Source organism: Budorcas taxicolor, chromosome 5 (assembly GCF_023091745.1).
Source record: "Budorcas taxicolor isolate Tak-1 chromosome 5, Takin1.1, whole genome shotgun sequence".
Taxonomy (NCBI): domain Eukaryota; kingdom Metazoa; phylum Chordata; class Mammalia; order Artiodactyla; family Bovidae; genus Budorcas; species Budorcas taxicolor.
In genome coordinates, this window is record NC_068914.1 from 72,528,259 (window position 1) to 72,547,569 (window position 19,311).

Genomic DNA, 19,311 nt, shown 5'->3' on the forward strand with positions numbered 1-19,311 from the left:
CATGTGGACTGCCAGCTCCGTTTCTGCCCTCTTCCAAGGGAACAGAGGAACTGTTCTAAGCAAAGAGGGAGAGAGGGCTGTCTCTAAGGTACCCTGCCCCTAGGATCACACTGTACATCCTGAAGGATGCCTGGGGGTGTCCTGCAGCCCCCAGAATCCAGACACAGGGAGGCATAAGGGGGAGCTGGGAGGGAAGTGAGAGCGGCCGCAGGGAGGGGTGGTAGCCAGCAGGGGAAGGGTTTCATCACATGTGGCCGCTGAAACACCAGTGCTCCACGCCCTCTACTCCCTCGCTCCACTCCCACCTCAGTATATGAAAATTCCTGGCCATGGGATCACAGCCTTCCCTCTTCCCACAAACCAACACTCCCTAGACGACCCCCTCCAACCCTGCCCCCACACCCACCGCCACCATCACCTCCCGGGAATCCCAGTCAGAGACCTCCTACCTCCCCTCCAGTACCCAAGCTATGAGCTGCTGTCCATCAGAGATGGATACCCCCAAGCACAGACCCCCAAACACCCCACACACTCACAGACACACACACCACGTCAGAGACCCTGACACATACAGACGTCCCAACAAGCAGAGCCTTAACATCCCGATGTCCTCCCCGCTCCTCCCCCCACCCCATCAGGGACCCAGATCCACAGCCCGTCCCTGGGTGATGGGGGTGAGACAGCCCCCTACCAGGGATCCAGGCTCTGGGACCCCCTCACCCTAAAGTCCTCCCACACGCACACAGACTTCCTCCCACATGCACACAGACTTCCTCCACTGCCATCACTCCTACAGAATCCCAGAACCCCTCCAGGACCTCAGACACACACCATCCAGGGCCCAGGGCCTGGCCAACTCAGCACCAGGAAGAGCTGAATTGCCAGTTGGCTGGTCCACCCGAAACCCAGGCCTGGGGCAGCTAAATGTTTGTGGTCTTCTCACCACTGAGGAATGTTCTCTGACAACACAGGGCATTGGCAGGGGGAGGGGGTGTGCAAACAGCCCTCCCACTCCCTCAGTAGGAGGAGTCCAGTCCCCACTTCCTGGCAGAACCAGAACTTGCAGGGCTTTCTGGCTTGTTCAGGAGAGGAGCTGGAATCAGCCCCAGCCTTGAGAGGGGCCACGGCCTCACTCTAGGTAAGAGCCAGTTTCCATTGAGCAGCGCCCCCATGTCACCAGTGTGCTCTCCCAGTGCTCTCTAGAGCCCTTTCCTCGCCACACCTTCCCCTCTGGGCCTAATGAAGCCAGGATACCAGGTGCCAGGCAGGGGCTCATCCAGGCCTCAGAAAGCAGCTGCTTTATTGGAAGCTATTCTGATATCTTTTTTCAAACTGTCTTGCAGTTCTTGGGATGAGGGGTAGGACCAGGGTTGGGGGTCTCCTTGTGACTATGGGAGGAGGGGATATGTATCTCCCCACATCCAGGGTTCAATTGCGGGGGCTCCTGCTGGTGGCGGATGTGGTCCTCATGGAGTAGGCCTTGAGGGTCCCAGGCCCTCCACCGCTGGAGAATCTCAGGGCATTGTTGCCCATGGTTCCCCCAAAAGTCAGCCGGCTACCAGAGCCGCCCGTGGAACTGACCACAGCTGAGAGAGAAGAGAAGAGGTCTCCATCAGTGTGAGGCCCACTACCTGAGCCCCCAGCCTCCTGCCATAGCTGCCTGTTTCCCTCCCTCTATGCACCACCCTTCCCCTACCAACAGCCAAGGGCCAGCCCAGAAGTAGCCTCAGAGGTGAGGGCTGCTCCACACTGCCCCCTGCCCCACCCTGCCCTCATGCATGGCTTTGCTGGGCTGTTGAGCCTGTCTGGATGGAATCTCCAGGCACCTGCTGAAAGCTGTTTAAGGGAAGGAGGCTCCGGGCCTCCATGAGGCCAGGTCTTCAGGCCAATGTGCCATCTAATAGCCCCAGCCTAGTCTGGACAGCACAGGTGATGGGCCGCAGCCAAGGACTTACAGATGTTCACGGCTCCTACTCCATCTCCGGTCAACCTGGGGGAAGAGGAGAGACCTGTGAGGGCTGCTCTCTCCTCAGCACTGGAGGAGGCACTCCTGCACCCCTCCATCCAGGCCGCAAGCAGGACTCATGTTCATTCCTGTGTCCCCACACATCCAGCCTTCCTGCAGCCTTTCACTTCTGGCTACAACAATCTTGGGAATGTCTCAGAGCCTCCGTTTCTTCACTTGTAAATGCGGTCTTAGCCTGTCCCAAACTCACAGGGTTGTTTGTGAGGGTTAAACTCATAACTTACCTAAAGCCCTGGGCACACAGGATTCTATAAATGGTAGCTGCTCTTATTGTTTATGTAGATGGCTGCCTCCCTTAACCAGATCATAAAATCCTCAAAGGCGGCTGTGGCTTATTGATTCCTGCATCTCCAGTCACCAGCATGAGGTCTGGCACATGCTAATTACTTAATATGGGTTGAAATGGTTAATGAAATGTGAAGTGTTGAATTCAGCTTTGGGAACTGCAGGGGAAGGAGGAGGCAGCGGTGGCTTTAAGCAGCCTGGGGAGCTGAAACAGGTCTTGTACTGGAAATTAAAAATCTATCCGAGACAGGTATGTTTGTTCTGTGACTCATAGCCCCATTGCCACCAAGCCCTTGGCCGTGAGGATGAATTTATGCTGCAGGGAGGAGGGAAGGCCTCAATTTAGTGGAGCAAGCAAAGGAAGCCCAGCTGACCTCAGCAACCCCAAGTCCTGGAAGGGGATAGAGCAAAGGGCAGGGGTAAGAGAGGTAGACACTAGGAAGCTTCCAGGCCCCTTATCTGTTGACAAAATGAGTCAATCAAGCCATCAAGGTATGAATGAAGACCCAACTTTATGGACATAGGTTTTGAGTCTTTTGTGAAGAACTTCCTGTAAGACTAACCCAGCCCAGCTTCATCACAGGCTGCAGGTAAGCATGCAAATATCTCTAGGGACAGGGGGAATTTACCTCCTCACCATGCTCAGTCAACACCACATGACTTAGCCCTCAATTATGTCGTGAGAAGCAGACTGTTGCCAAGGAAGATGGTTGAACCAGGAATCAGCAGAGCTCATAATGGCTCTGTCCCCTCAGTTAATAAAACTAACCAGTTTACCCTCTGTACACTCAGAAGTCAATAATACCTGTCTTGCTTACCCGATGTGTTCTGAGAATCAAATAAGATGACCTTGTTAACACACAAAAATGCTGTTATCAACTTTCCCACTGAGCTTATACCACAAGGTCTTTCCCTCCAGAAAGCCATCAAGGGCAAAGAAGCAAGCATTATCTGTACCCTCCCTGCACTTCCCATCCTCAGTGCCCTGCAGAAGGAGGGATACAGGAAATGCTCACAGGCGGATGGGTGTCAAGCTGCAAGCCCCACCGACCAGCTTGTATGTCCTTACCGGCTCTCCTCACCCTCCAGCAGCTTGCGGTAGGTGGCAATCTCAATGTCCAGGGCCAGCTTGATGTTCATGAGCTCCTGGTACTCCCGGAGCTGCCGGGTCATGTCCTGCTTGGCCTTCTGCAGGGCGGCCTCCAGATCCTCCTGCTTGGCCCGTGCATCCTTGACAGCCAGTTCCCCACGCTGTTCAGCATCGGCAATGGCGGCTTCCAACTTGGCACGCTGTGGGGAGTAGCGGGGCTCTGAACCAGGGTCGCAGGCCTCATCAGTCACTGCCTTCCTGCCTCCCCATCCTGCAGTGAGCACCTGGGCAACGTGCTTACTGTGGCTTCACTGGCACCAGCCTCCTTCCCCAAGCACCAGGGAATCCCAAGGGTTTAAAACATGGGCTTTGAGGGACTTCCCAGGTGGTCCAGTGATTAAGAATCCACCTGCCAGTGCAGAGGACACAGGCTCCCTCCCTGGTCTGGGACGGTCCCACACACCAAGGGGTAACTAAGCCAGTGTGCCACAGCTACTGAACCCGTGTGCCTTAGAGCCTGTGCTCTAGAACAAGAGAAGCCACGCAATGAGAAGCCTGCACCTCACCAGTCGAGAGTAGCCCTTGCTTGTTGCAACTAGAGAAAGCTTGCGTGCAGCAATTAAGACCCAGTGCAGCCAGTAATTAATTAATTTTGAAAAACATGGGCTTGGATACCCAATGCCTAGCTTTCAGTTCTGGCTCTGCCTCTTACAAGCCATGTGATCTTGATGAATCAACCCTTCTAAGCCAAAAGTCTCCTCTTTTCTAAAAATAACAGTAATCACGATATATAACTATAGATGGGAATAGCTCAAGTAATGAAATGAAATGATACACAAGTCCTTGGCACAGTGTCTAGTATTCAGTAAGTACTTAATAAATGCTATTATGAGTAAATGCGATTATGATTTATAAATGCTCACATACCCGACCCCTAGCTGGAGGAGCTCCAAGGCCGTGGGATTCTAGTGTAGTACTCAAATTTCAGACAGCTGACCAGGCACCTTTCAGGTACCTTGAAAACAGGAGCCATTTTGCAACAGGCCCAGAACGGGGAGACTCGGAGCACAGAAATGCTTCCTGGAACCCCTAGATTCCAAGTCAACAGCCCGCCAGGTACAGGTAGGGGTGGTGTGACTCAGAGGGACCTGAGCAACAGCTGTCACTTCCTGCTGGCCTTAGTGTTCCCTCTCTTGTGGCCCATCCCCCACTAGAGGAGCCTATATAGTGGGGGCGGTGTGTGTGTGTGTGCTCAGCTGTGTCTGACTCTTTGCGACCCCATGGACTGTAGCCTGCCAGTCTGTCCTCTGTCCATGGGATTCTCCAGGCAAGAATACTGGAGTGGGTTGCCATTTCCTTCTCGAGGGGATCTTCCCGACCCAGGGATGGAACCTGCATCTCCTGCATTGACAGGTGGACCCTTTACTGTTCCACCACCTGAGAATCCTGAGCCACCCCTTATTCATTTCCAAGGGCCACCATCCCATCCCCTAGCCCAGGGCTCCTCCTCCTTCATTCTCACAACCACCTTCTGCCCTCAGATCCTCTCCCCTCAGTGCATGCACTCTGCCTCTCTGCCTGATCCTCCCAATCCTGCCCTGGAGGCTGGCTGACGCCCTTGCCCCCATCGACCGGTCAGCATCCTCCCCTGTCACACTGGTGCCCCCTTGGCAGGGTCATTCCACTGCCTCTGAGCCACAGCTTCAGGACCTGAGCCTGCCCTGCTGTGTGAGAGGAGAACCAGACGTGGGAGAAGCTGTGGGGTTCAGGAAACTGCCATTCATTGCTCTGTGCCTCCCCTCCTGGCCTGGATGCTGGCTCACTGAACTAGTGACTCATGGCTCCGAATCTGTGCCAGGAGGAAGCTTCCATTCTCACCCACATGTAAACAGGCCTGCAGGGCTCCAAGGGGAGGACATTTCTGGGTAGATCACCCTCACATCCCATCCCCCAGCTGTCATCCACCAGCTTCTTTCCCTTCCCACTGCAGATGCCTGCTGAAGCTTAGCTGCCTCCCCCACTTCCATGCCTTCATCAGATCTTAGGGGACCCTTTCTCATCAGTGCTCCCTGCCCCAGCTTCACAGGATCTCCTCCTATCAGTCTGTCTTCTGACACCTGTGCCCTACTATGTGTCAGGTGCTGGGAAGGGAGGAGCAGCGAACCAGATGGACGGGGGGGCCCAGCTCTTACAGCATTTTTTAATATCCCAGGGGAGGTGAGGGACAATATTTACTTACACTTAATTAATAAGACTTACCTAGTAAGTCAATGGACTTCCCTGGTGGCTTAGACAGAAAGAATCTGCCTGCAATGAGGGAGACCTGGGTTTGATTCCTGGGTCAGGAAGATCTGCTGAAGAAGAGAATGGCTACCCACTCCAGTATAAGACAGGACATTTCAGAGCGTGTTAAGTGTTTCAGGGATCTTCCCACAGACTGCTGAGAGAGTGGCTAGGTGGCTGAGGAAGCCATCTCTGGGAAGAGATCTTTTGTCCTCAACAAAGGACGATAAGAAAGGGGCACGATGTGCAGAGCTGGGAGAACCACATTCCAGGTGGAGGGAACACCGAGCGCAAAGGCCCTGAAGCATGAAGATGCTTGGCAAGCATCATCTCCAGCAAGCGGCAAAAGCATGGCCAGAGAGGGAGTGGTGGGGAGTGAGGTCAGCGGATGTGGTGGGGTCTCGGGAGTCACAGCGAGTTGGCCCCAGACCCCATGGCCCCCATTCGCAGGTATACATTGCACCCAGAGCTAGGTGCAAGAAGAGGGCTCAGGACCAAGGTGGTAATGAATGGTGGTTCTCATCTGGCCAGCAGCCTGAGGCTCCCTCCACAAGCGCTATGCCCTGCTAGGACTCCTGTTCTCCCTTGGCCAGACCAGCACCTGGCCAAGCACATTTCATCCTGGAGAGCCCACAGGTGGGTCTGAGAGGCTAGAGCTGCCCCAGCCTCGTCCCCAGGGCAGCAGGGGCAGGACTGATGCCCCTGCCTCCTGCTTCTCGTCCTGAGCATGGTCCCAGCTGGCTGCCCTTCACCTGCCCCAAGGACAAGCACTGGTGCCCACCTGGTTCTTGATGTTGTCGATCTCAGCCTGCAGCCTCTGGACAGCCCGGTTCATGTCTGCAATCTCATTCCGGGTATTCCGGAGGTCATCCCCGTGCTTCCCAGCCTGGGCCTGGAGGGTCTCAAACTGGAGGGACCACACAGAAGGGTATGGCAGGGGCGGGCTATGATTACAGGGGGCTCGTCTTCTCCCCACCCAAAGAAGGCCCCAGGTTCTGAGTGACAAGGCCTCCCAGCTTATTGTGCCGGGGAGGGACAGTCTGACTCCCAGCAGACTTTGCCCGATGCCAGAGGCCAGACTCCTGGACAGTGGGGTGGGGCAGGGTTCAGCTTCCTCCCAGCCAGGACAGGGAGGACAACGATAGCTCCCTGGACCCGTCCCCACTGATACCAGTGCTCTTCCCATTTCCATCATGTCCTAACGCTGGAGAACCACAGGAAGTCTGAGATCCTCACCTGTTAACCCCTTCATCAGCATCATCCATCTCACAGATGAAGAGCATGAGTCCCAGAGAGTGGAAGGGACTGCCCGAGAGTCACACAGCAAGTCCTTACTGACATACCTGTGTTCTCATGTGCACCATGGATGACCCCCTATATCTGCAGAGACAGCACTCTACGCCACGTTTAAACCCTCAGGCTCCCTCCCTCAGTTACCCCAGCACCCCCCACCCCACCCCAGCCCCACGCATTCCCTCCGCACCTGCCCTGTCAGCTGCCCTGCCCTCGCCCAGTGCATATAATGATTAAACATAATCTGGACCCCTTGGATCCAGAATCTGGTCTCTACTCTTCCATTCACTACCTGTGTGGAGCTAGAAAAATCACTTAATTTCTCCATGCTTCAGTTTCACCACCTGTGAAAAAGGGATAAAATTGCGTACCTAACAGGCTATTCTATGGGTTATATGAGTCAATACAGGTAAAACATTTGAAATGTTGCCTAGCACTATGCTTACTTGCCAAAGTTCAGCTATAATAATTATTACTCCATGTCCATTTCCTCTGCCTTGCCCCTTACATCAGGCTGGAATCTCTCCCTGGGCAGGTGCCTGGCCTTCTCTTCCTCTTCTTCCTGGGGCACTGGAGACCCCCATAGACTTAATCCCTGGCGCCTGTCAGCACAGTGAGACCCAGGCCCCAAAGGCTCGAGACAGGGTGAGAAGTAAGGGAAGCCACCACCCAGGACCCTGCCAGGAAGAGAAAATACGCCTCCAGTGACCACACACCTTGGTCTGGTAACAGGCCTCGGCTTCAGCCCGGCTGCGGTTGGCGATCTCCTCGTACTGGGCCTTGACCTCAGCAATGATGCTCTCCAAGTCCAGGGAGCGGTTGTTGTCCATGGACAGGACCACGGACATGTCTGAGACCTCAGACTGCAGCTCTTTCAGCTCCTGTAGGGACCAGATGGAGCATCAGGGCTTGGGTGATACACTCCTGTCCCCACACCCAACCTGGGATCCCTCGCACTAGGGAAAGATAAAGGAAGAAGAGGCCAGAGTGAGAGCGAGTAACCAGGCAGCCAGAGGGCACAATAGACCCTGCACCTACTAAACGGCTCTGCCAGTCCCGGCTCCCAGAGGAGCCCATCAGCAGCTCGTCAAATCAAAGAGTCTGGTGGGATCACAGAGGAAAAAACAAGAGACAGAGTGTGCTGAACTGCGGTAGTCCTGGCTGTGAGTTGCTCTGCGGGTTGAGCTCTATGATGATACAGCCATATTTATGGACAGGGAACTACATCCATGATATACAGTTATGTAAAAAAGGCATGATTCTATTTTATTAAATATGTATACTTCTGTATCTTTATCTATATATATACACATACAGAAAGAGCCTGAAAAGGTAGCTATCAAGATGATAAGAGATGGCATAGGAAGCTTTTTTTCAATTTTATCCTTTACTTAATTTTCTAGATTTTTTGCAATGAGTATGTATTTCATAACGAGAGGAAAATAATTACATATACATACACACACACACACACACACACATATATAACATGTGATAGACATATAAAGACCCACAATGAGACTAGGAGGGCCCAAAATCAGCTTCAAGGATCCAGCCCCCAAAATTCACAGGTGAAAGCGAGACTGAAGAGGAGTAAGAACTGGCCTGTAGTTCGCCTCTGGTGTAACTATGTCCCAGACCAGCCTGATGATCAACCATACTGTCTTCTGCCTAAGGCCAGAGCCTCACTCTAATGGGATGAAGTGGTTTTTGACCCCCTTCAGGGAAAGGATCTGGAAGCTCAGGGCAGGGCAGGAAAGGAGATGGGAGGGGCAGGCAGAGAGAGAGGCTGGGTGGTGGGCGTACATCCTCAGGCACTCCAGCCTCTCCTGACCTGGTTCCCCTGCCAGCCCACCCAGCGCACCCATGAACCCTGTCACAGCCCAGATCCCTCAACATCCTCCTGGTTTCTTCCAGCCCCTCCCAATCCCCCTTCCTTACAAATGGTCATCCCACGTCTCTAGAAGGCCAATTTTGACTGACACACACCCCACCCCCCATTCTTACCCCCCTGCTACACTGCTTCAGCTCTTCCTGAGCTCCTCGCCCACCACCGATTCCTGAATCTAGAAAAGAGCAGGGTCATCTCCGCTACATGCACCCAACACACACCCAGACTGACCCAGAGGCAGAGGGTGGACCAGATGGCCCCCTGGCTAGGACATGTAGGGTGTGGCATATTTCCCACCCCTGAGGTCTCCACCTGCTCATAGAGGGTCCTGAGGAAGTTGATCTCGTCGTTCAGGGCATCCACCTTGGCCTCCAACTCCACCTTGTTCATGTAGGCAACATCCACGTCCTGGGAGGGGTGGTGGCAGAAGGGGTAGATGGATAGCGTGTTCTCAGTACATGAAACATTTGGCAGCCAGTACTCTCCAATCCCAGGACCAAACCCCACTGCCCTACCAAGAAACATGCAGCAGCTCCATGCTGCCTGACATATCCACAGCAGGAAGTTCCCTCCAGTGGACCCGCCCAGGCTTTGAGATGGACATTATCTCCACTCATCCCCAGGACTGGAGGTGCCTTCTCAGCACTGACAGCCCAGAGCATTCTGAAGCCGCAAACTGAGCGCTTCACCAGTTCCTAAAGGCTTCAGTGGTTTAGACACACCGCCGGCTCTGCCGCCTAGTGGCTATGTCACCTTGAACAAATCATTACAACTCCATGAGCCTCAGCTTTTCGTTAGTCAAATAGGAGAGCATGAAATCATGCAGACTCCAGGATACCACACCCAGAGATGAGAAATCTCCAGCCCAAATGTGTAACTGGCAACTTGGGTGATGCTGAAGCAGGCAGGCCACAGAAAACACCACAAGTCCAGATGATGTCTGGGCACCATCCTCTGCTGTGGGTTCCTCCTGTGGGGAGCGCTCACTTCCACTCATCCCTGAATCTCCAAGGGCCCAGCACTCCAGGGCAGGTTACATTTCTGTGGATGGGCCTGGGACACTGAGTAAGTGTACTTGAAAGCATAGTCTTAAGTCAAGCCCTTATTCCTAAGGTCTTCCAAACTCAACTTGCACACCTCCAGGTATAGGAAGGCTCACTCTGCCTCAAGGCAGCCCATTCATTCACTATTTCAGGCCGGCCATCTGCCACCCTCATCCGTAACTGAATGTTCTAACTGATAGAACATTTACTTATTGTGGGGTTGCAATTGCCCTCTCTAACCTCCAACTTGGTGTCTTAATTCTAATCTTTCCAAGCCCAGAAACAAGTCTACTGACTTGCCACACACACACCACACGCACACACACATACATGTACACGTTATAGCCTTATAAAGGGCCTGGCTTTCAAATCTTTCCTTCTCCAAGCCCATCATTTCCCTCTTATAGACCCACCAGACTCTGACCACAGGTCCCTATTGGTTGCTTTGGTGAGAGGCATGTGGTCCCCGGGCCCCTGTTTCTACAGTGTCCCCTACCCTCCCTGTATGCCCCCCTCACCTTCTTCAACACCACAAACTCATTCTCAGCAGCTGTGCGACGGTTAATTTCATCTTCATACCTACAGCAAAGAAGGGAAGCATGGTGTTGGTGCAACTCTGCCTCTGTCCCCTCATATCCAAGTGCGAAGGTCTGCCGTGCATCACCTTCACTCCCTCCTTAATGACATGGTAGCTCAGTTGGTAAAGAGTCTCCGCAATGCAGGAAACCCTGGTTCGATTCCTGGGTCAGGAAGATCCAGTGGAGAAGGGACAGACTACCCACTCCCGTATTCTTGGGCTTCCCTGGTGGCTCAGCTGGTAACGAATCCACCTGCAATGTGTGAGACCTGGGTTCAATCCCTCGGTTGGGAAGATCCCCTGGAGAAGGAAACGGCTACCCACTCCAGTGTTCTGGCCTGGAGAATTCCATGGACTGTATAGTCCATGGGGTGGCAAAGAGTTGGACACAACTGAGCGACTTTCACTTTCACTTATGACGCAAAATGTCCCTGACTCATCCATATGGCTATTCCTAGGACTTTGAGTCTTGGCAGGGGGTGGGGGTGGGGGAGCAGGGAACATATGTGAATTAAGGACAGAGGCTGCATATCCTGGGAGTGAGAAGGCAGAGAACAGCCATGCTTATGGACCGCTTCATATGGCCCTGCCCCGTTACATGCTTCCTGCGCATTCGCTAATTTAATGTCCACAACAATCCTGTTAACAATTGATGTGACTCACAGGAAGAGGAACAGAGGCGCTGAGAGGCAAAGCTGTGCAGTCATCAAGCTGCTAAGTGCAAAGCCCAGACTTGAAGCCTGGTCATCTGACGCTTGAGCTTAACCTGCTTAATCCCATTGGCTGAGGGTGAAGAAGGGACCTGAAGAGGAGGAACCTTGTGGACTCGGGAAGAAGAACCAGGTCCCAAGTAGGTGGGGAGCCCCCATCCCTACTCTCACAGCCCCCCTCCCATCCTTCTTTCTCTCAAGGAGCCAGCCCCTTGTCCATAGAAGGACACCAGCAAAGCCGGACACAGAGCAAGAGGGCAGCTGGGCCTGGCCCAGTGTTTACTGGAGGATTCAAAATAGGTGCCGGAAACTGAGAACAACAGGAGCAATGTGGGGCAGCTTCAGTGGGGAGCAGGATGCTCGGGCAGACAGAGGCCCTCCAGGAGCCCAGACCCCCAAAGTCCACTCCCCGTACCCCATCCTCTAGAAGAGTTAGAAAAATATCTACAAGGCTGTCTGCCCATTCCTGCTGTGCCGCTGGGCCCAGAGGGCACACGGATGAGGGCTCCCTGGGCAGCCGCATCAGGACCCCTCCCCACATCTCCTTCCAGCTCCTCCTTCAGCCTGGTCCGGAGCTCAGCCTGGGGCCCCAGGAAAGTGCTCTGGGGCTTTGGCTGGGGGGTGCGTGTGTGCACACATGCAGGGCAGGAGAGGCCTGGACAACAGGGGCTCACAGGCTGTCCCAGGCCTCCCCGGCCCTGCACCTGTCTGGTTCCACCTGCTGTGGGATTAATCCTGTTGCCCTAGGGAAGTTGGGGGAGGGGGGAAGGGCGCTCCCTTCAGAGGCCTTTGTTTGTTCTACCTCCAGTCAGAGGAAGTGGCCCTGCTCCGGCTTAGTCATACACCCCCAGGCAGAGCACAGAACTCACTCATTACCCACCCCCACCCCGTGCCCACAGGCCAGGGATGCCCACTCAGCCTCTGGCTTTGGTTTCTATTCAGTGAGAACGGCGGGCACCTCAAAGGCCTGCCCTCAAAACCAGCCTCCACACTCCCTGCCCCTCCTCAGAGCCTCCTTTCTGGTTCCTGCTCTGGCCAGAAACCCCCATCCCCACCCCAACCCCAGCCTCTGCAACCTCGCCCATCGCTCACAGTAATCGCCCTCTCTGCTTCTTTCCTCCTCAAGTTGGCTCCATGTATGGAGTCGGGGCCCCAAAGCAAGACCCAGCATTCCCAATGATCTACTCTGCAATCTCAATCAAGCCCCTGCAACTAGCTGGACTCTAATCCTCTCAGGAACAAAATGGAGTTGTTCTGGAATAATCTGAGGGTCATACAAGTTCTGGCGCACATCTGTCGCAGAATGCTTCCTGCCCTGCTGTCTCCTGGGCCCTTGTCAGGCTCCCAAAGGGAACGGTGCGGATCAGGAAAGCGTTGAGAGAGTTCTTTGGGAATGAGTCGGGAGAAAGGACCAGAATGACTTGGAAACGGCCCCCAGAGACAAAGAGAAGAAAGGGGAGGAGAGGCAGGGAACCTGTGAATCAAGACCTTCCTTCCCTTGAGGGAGTTATTGTACTGAGCAGCAGCACCCCCTGACCTCTGACCCCAGAAGGATTATGAGGGGGTGAGCTGAGAGGGGCACATTAGCCCAGGGCACGAATCCCCACAGGTTGCACTGGGGGACCATACTTATTCTTGAAGTCTTCCACGACATCCTGCATGTTCCGAAGCTCCACCTCCAGACGACCCCCATCCAGCTGCAGGGCCTCTAGCTGCTTCCGCAGGCCAGCAATCTGCGCCTCAAAGATGCCCGGGAGGCGGTTGCTCTTGGCAGACTTCTGCTCCTGCAGCAGCGTCCACTTGGTCTCCAGCAGCTTGTTCTGCTGCTCCAGAAACCGCACCTAGAAGGAGCAGAAGGAGGGAACTCACGGAGGGCAGACTGTGCCACTCAGCGCGGTCAGGAGGGTCTCCCAATGAGCACCTGGCAGAAGCCGCATCCCCACTGGCTCTTCCCCCAAGCTGGGCCCCTAGCCCTTGGCCCTCTTCTCCAAGAAGCCCACCCTGAACTAGCCTCTCCTCCAGGACTCTCTGTCTCCAGTGTGTCCAGGGCTCAGATCACTGACATGTCCCAGTGCTTACACTTTAGGGTCTCCTCCTTCCTCTGCTCCCCATCACACCACAGGTGATGGTCTCCACTGCCCTCTCGGAAGGGCTGCCTCCTGCCTATCTTCATCCTGAGCCTGACTGGGGTCCCCTCCCTTCAGGCTGGGACCTTATCTCTTCCTCTCTCAATATCCTCCCTTCCCCTCTTCCCTCTTTGTCCAACAAGGCCTCAGGACAGGATGCTAGAATCAAGCCAGTGTAAAGGAGCCCTAAGAAGCACCAGTATGACAGGTGGTGGGAAGCCAGCCTCCTCAAGACCAGCCACTCAGGCAGCAGGACCCGGGGGCTGCAGCTAAGTAGCAGGGGGAGGAAGCCTGGGCCTGGGGCTTCCTGTGGAGACTGCCCCAGAACCTGAAGGATGTGTATGGTCTGAAGGGTGAAGGAGAGGAGGAGATGGGGGAACAGAGAAGCAGAAAGTTACACAAGGGAGGAGGCCCTGGTCCTGCTCCAGGGAACTAGCCCTTAGTTCCTGGGTCCAGCCCCACAAGTCTGCACCCCCATTTCCATCCCCCACTCTTTGGGACCTGAACAACCGAGAAAAACACCTCCTAAATGGCCGTTCCCGGGGGCACTCAGTACCCCCAATGGGCTCTCTCCAAGGGCAGGAAGAGCCTCACTTCCCACCACCAAACAGAGGGTTGGAAGACCAGGTAGGTGGGGCAGCCAGGGCTGGGAGCCTCCCTCTCTCCAGCCCTTTCTTTCCAGCAACTGCTGGAGAGGACAGGTGGAAGTGTTCTCAACCTACCCCATCTCCGACTCCACACAGCCCCCTCTCGGAGAAAAGGGCCCAGGGAAAGAAGTCCAGGCCCCCAGAGTTTGGAGCTCGAAAACTGGCCGCTAAAAGCGGCCCAAGAACTCCAGGTCACAGGACAGCCCCCGGCACACGTTCTGGGAGGAAGAAGCAGGCTGATTTGGGTAGCTTGCCGGAAGAGAGGCTGAGGTTGGCAAAACAGCCACAGGATTCATGGGGAGGGTTCAGTCCCCGATATCGGAGGAAAGAGAGCCGGTACCAGCCCTGCCAGCGCCCGGCTCACGTGTGGCACCGCGGGGCGGCTGCTGGGGCCTTGGAGCCTGGCCCCTGGCAGTGAGGGAGCTCACCTTGTCGATGAAGGAGGCAAACTTGTTGTTGAGGGTCTTGATCTGCTCGCGCTCCTCCTGGCGCACCTGCTGGATGGAGGGGTCGATGTCCACCTGAAGCGGGGTCAGCAGGCTCTGATTGACGGTGACCGCGCGGATGCCGGTGCCCACAGGGGCCCCGTAGGATGAGCGCGGGGCCACTCGAGGCCGAGAGGCGCCCAAGCCATAGAGACTGCTGCTGCTGCCGAAGCCGCCGGGGCGCACCGAGCTCAGGCGCACCGGAGCGCCACGGCCCGGGAAGGCGGCGGAGCGCGAGCTGAAGACCTGGGAGCCGAAGTGGAGAGACATGCTGAGCTGGGTCTGGATAGAACGAGCGGCTAGAGACAGGGGGCTGAACTCGCTGACCTCCGGGCAACAGGGCCGCTTTTATCCGCTACGCGCGAGCGGATCGGCTTACACAGGTAGGGGCGGGGCTGGCTGCGCGCCACCTGTCTCTGCCCTCTGGCCCCTCCCGGGACCGCGCTTCCGCCCTCCGCGCGGTCCACCTGGCCGAGGCTTTCGGTCCCAGCCAGGGCCAGTCCAGACTGGGGAGGAGGGCTGTAGACCCCCAGACCCCTTGATGCAGGCGAATGCGAAAAGCGGTGGTAGACAGCGGGCCCAATCCATCTGAGTGTCAGGGGAGGCTTCCTGGAGGAGGCATAGGGAAGAGGAGAAGAATATCCAGATTTCTGACAGCAGAAAGATCAAGCGATAAAAGATTGAGCTAAGAGGTGAACAAAATGTTCTAGGGCAGGAATCAGCCTCCCCCCTCCCGTCCCTTCCCCAGGATACTGAAAACCAGAAAATCATTCCCACCCAAGTTCATCTCTAACTTGAGAGATGAAGCAGCTCAGTTCTTGAGTCAGCTAACCCCAAGGTGGGCCCCCCAGAGCTGGTTTCCCTGGCCACAGGCCCCCGCACCTCATTTCTATACAGAGACTAGGCCAAGTGGAGCGGGACCCCAGTTCTTGCCCCTCTCCTCCCCACCCAGGAGACATCTGAAGCCCAGAGGTCCCTGAAAATAGTTACCCTGGGCCTGCCCTTCCCCCAACTCCCAAATCACATTCCCGTCCACTTACTTCATTTGTCTCAGGAGAAGAAGGGGACACCTGTGTGTATTTGAGACACTTAGTGCTAGTGTTTTGTGCGTACATGCCTGCACGTTCCTGGGCTTGGCTGTATACACATTCTAGGCATTTGTGTTTACATATGTGTTTGCATGATTGGGAATGAACTTATACAAATGGGAGTCTGTTTGGGGGGAGCAGGTGGATAGGTGCGTCTGTGAATACACACTTGCACACTTTTGTAAGCACGTCTGTGCAATATGCTTATATTTGCACTCAGACACTCCTGCCTATTCCCCACCCCTGCCAGTTTCCTGTTTAAAGGTCCCACAGCTGAAGCCACCACCAAACAATCCCCAGCAGTTTCAAACCCAGGATGAAGATGGGGATAAATGTGCTGGAACAAGGAACGCTGGACCAAGGAGCTAAGCACTGGCCTCACTTCCTAGTCTCCAGCCACACGTGCCACACCCTCTGCATGGCTCTGCTAGAGAGGCAGCCAGAGAAGCTTTTCGAAAAGACAACTGACAGGGCTGTTGTCATCTTTAGGCCACTTCTAGCCTCACAGGCCAAGTTGTCACTTCAGACCAAGCGCTTGGGGGCATCCTGGGTGGAGGAGGGTGGGCATGGAATGCCTTTCCTGGTTTTCATTTCAATTAGACAACGAGGACTAATCAGCAGCAACCCTTTCTCCGTGATCTCAGTGGAGACCCAGGCCCCTTCCCCTCCTTCTCCTCCATAGTGGTGTTGGGACAGCTCAGGCCAAGGGATTCCCAAGGAGACCTTCAGTGTGTCTGCTGCAGGGTGTGTGTGTGTGAGAGAGAGAGAGAGACACACACTCACACACATACACACTCACATACATATATGCATATATACATACACGCGCATACACATTCATACAAACCTTCACCTACATGCACACCATGTCACAGACACACACACACACACATACCATAGCATTCACATGAGCACATGCACATCACACACACACTCACACACACACACTCTAAAGTCCTTAGCCCTCAGTGTTCATCCTCAACTGTTTTCCCCACTACCTCCCACCCCAGCCCCCTAGCCCTCCACCTCCTAAACCCACCCAAGTTCCACAGCTGGCCCCTCCGCTCCCCCAGACGCAGCTCCCCCCTCCCAGGATCTGCCCTCTGGAGTCTACGCCCCACCCATACCAGGAATTCCTCCCCCTATACCCCACACCCCCACTTCTTTCCTGGCCTGGGAAATCTCTGGCTGGGCAATGCTGGTGACCCTGAACAAGTCACTGCCCCGCCCTGGGCCACAGCGTCTTCACCAGAGGTGAAACCTGCAGGTTAATGGGGAGCAGGAGCTGGGAGAACACAACAAAGGAGAAAAAGGCCTGTGGGCTTTTCAGGCCCAGGACGCAGCCTGGCTCCTGGCCACATTTCCCCATTCCAGACCTGCCCTGGACCCGCCCCTCAGCTCCCCGTCTCCTCCCTCACGTGTTCTGGCTGCTCCAGCCCTCCCCAGCCTCCTCCTGTCCCTCCATTCCCAGGCCAGCACCCTGAGCCCACTGGGTGCCCGGCTGCCCACACAGACACCTTCTGGAGGGCTTCACACAGAGCTATCAACACTGAGAGGCCAAGGGTCAAATTCCTGCCCTGCAAGAGTACCCCATCCAGGGGTTCCCACCAGCTGATCTGGCCTCCCATCAGCCCATCCGGTCTCCCATCAGCCGATGTGTCTGCTGGCCTCACAGAGACCCCCTTGGGAGATTCTGGGTAGAATCTTGAGCTGAATAAATTTCCGAAACCTTTACCAGTTGTTCCTCCCCACCCCAGAGGCTCGCTTCATCTCTGTAGTGTTCTGTCACACACACACTCACACACACACACACACAGGCGCACACCATGCACATCGCTTGTCCTCCCACTGCCCACCTGACCTCCCCTGCACCTCTGGACCCAGCTGTGAACAAGCAAGCTGCCCCAGGTCCACAGTCCTGCTTGGCTTCACCAAACCTGCCCAGAAACCACAATCCCACAGCCCTCAAAGCTGGAACAGACTGGATCTCTGTGAGAAGTGGAGTAGACATTCTTTCTGGCTCCATTACTCATTGTCCATCCCCTCCAAATACCTCCTTAGATTCCTAAAGAAAACAAATGTTTAAGGCATAATTTGTTTTCATTATCTTGGAATTCCAATTATTGCAATCATAACAAAAGCCATTTAACATTTCCACATGCAATGTAATACTTTAAAAATAAAGCCAAAACAATTTTTTTTAAATAAAGTCAATTGACAAAACACATATATGGCAGCCAACTTTCCAAAAGAGACAAATCCATAAGGAAAAGAAAAGTGGGCAACGAACACGTATCGTATCAGCCGGTGCTTACCTCGTACTTACTTTATCTGCACCCAGCTCTGTTCTAAGCACTTTGCATGCTGCTGCTGCTGCTGCTAAGTCGCTTCAGTCGTGTCCGACTCTGTGCGACCCCAGAGACGGCAGCCCACCAGGCTCCCCTGTCCCTGGGATTCTCCAGGCAAGAACACTGGAGTGGGTTGCCATTTCCTTCTCCAATAAGCACTTTGCATAGTGTACATTATTACCTCATTTTAAGAGAGGTAAAGCAAATGAATTCGAGTAAATGGCCCATGGTCACACAGCTAGTATGCAGAAAAAGCCAGGATTTGAACCTTGACAGTTTGAACTGCTGGATTGCTTCTAAAAAAAGAAGAGAAAGAAACAAAATCAAATACTAAACATGAAAAAAAAAGTTCAGCTTCACTCAAATTAAGGAAACACAACTAGAATAGCAATAAAAAGCCATTTGTACCTGTCGGGTTATCAAATGACTAAATCATTTGCTAACAGTGTTAGGGAGTGTGTGGGTAACAAAGTTTTGTCCTTTATTGGCGCCTCCTCTTTAGGTGTCATCTATTGGTGCATCCTCTTTAGAGGGTAAGTTGGCAACAGCTATCAAAATTAAAGGCATTTCCTTTACCTCCATAACCGAAACTAATGAAATGCATATGCTTGTCCTTGGCCAAGCACATTCACTGCCAGGAACTTACCCTACAGATGTTCTCACCAAAAGTGCATACACACACACACACACACACACACACACACACACACACACACACACACACACACGGTCTCTGTTTCCATTGTTTTATATCAGCAAGACACAGGGAACAATATGAATGCCCATCAGTTGGATCTGATTCAATGCATTGACCTGCACACATTCAGAGAAACGCTGTCTATTGAAAAGAATAAAAGCCTTTGTACACTGATTGAAATTTTACTTTTATATATTGATCGTACAAATCACTGTGATTTTTAAAAAAAAACTCTCAGGAGGCGCATACCATCAGCTATACCACATCTACCCTCTACCCTGTGGCTGGTCCCAGCAGGCCCTGCAGTCACCTCCTGATCCCCTGGCCACTCCCTCACATGCACCAGCGACTCTGGATCCTGGTTCTGGGTGCTCCTCTCCCCTCCCCACCCCAAACCTCATCTCCAGGCATATGACCCACACAGCGTCTTAGCCTGATCCAGGCTCCCCAGTTCCAGTGCCTTCTGTGTCCATCCTTTTTCTCTTGTCTCTGCCTGTGTCCGCTCTCAAGACCCCAGACTGCTGCGTCTCTGAAACCTCACACTCTGACCTCACACACAGGGCTCTTCAGAACTCTGCCACTGTCAGCAGGCAGGCTCTTCAGCCACAGCACCACTTCCAGTCCTGAATCCAATTATTCCATTTTCTCCCTCTAACCTCCTTCAGTGGAGAAGGCAGTGGCACCCCACTCCAGTACTCTTGCCTGGAGAATCCCATGGACGG

General features: G+C 54.2%; 1 protein-coding gene across 1 annotated transcript; it reads right to left on the reverse strand.

Moving 5' to 3' along the window:
• Positions 1 to 1,428: 1,428 nt before the first annotated feature.
• Positions 1,429 to 14,726, reverse strand: KRT7 (keratin 7). Its single transcript, XM_052640894.1, has 9 exons — positions 14,400 to 14,726; positions 12,828 to 13,039; positions 10,430 to 10,490; positions 9,181 to 9,276; positions 7,694 to 7,858; positions 6,466 to 6,591; positions 3,381 to 3,601; positions 1,956 to 1,990; positions 1,429 to 1,586 (listed from the first exon to the last, which is right to left on the reverse strand). The coding sequence occupies exons 1-9, from the start codon at positions 14,724 to 14,726 to the stop codon at positions 1,429 to 1,431; spliced, it is 1,401 nt and encodes a 466-aa protein (XP_052496854.1).
• Between the last annotated feature and the right edge of the window lie 4,585 nt (positions 14,727 to 19,311).

Bases quoted from the DNA above. Each gene is read 5' to 3' on its own strand.
- KRT7 (XM_052640894.1), bottom strand. From the start codon at position 14,726: ATGTCTCTCCACTTCGGCTCCCAGGTCTTCAGCTCGCGCTCCGCCGCC. The intron at 9,277-10,429 runs GTGAGGGGGGCA...CACCCCTCCCAG, and splicing joins AGTTTGTGGTGTTGAAGAAG to GACGTGGATGTTGCCTACAT. The intron at 3,602-6,465 runs GTGGGCACCAGT...TACTCCCCACAG, and splicing joins TCGACAACATCAAGAACCAG to CGTGCCAAGTTGGAAGCCGC.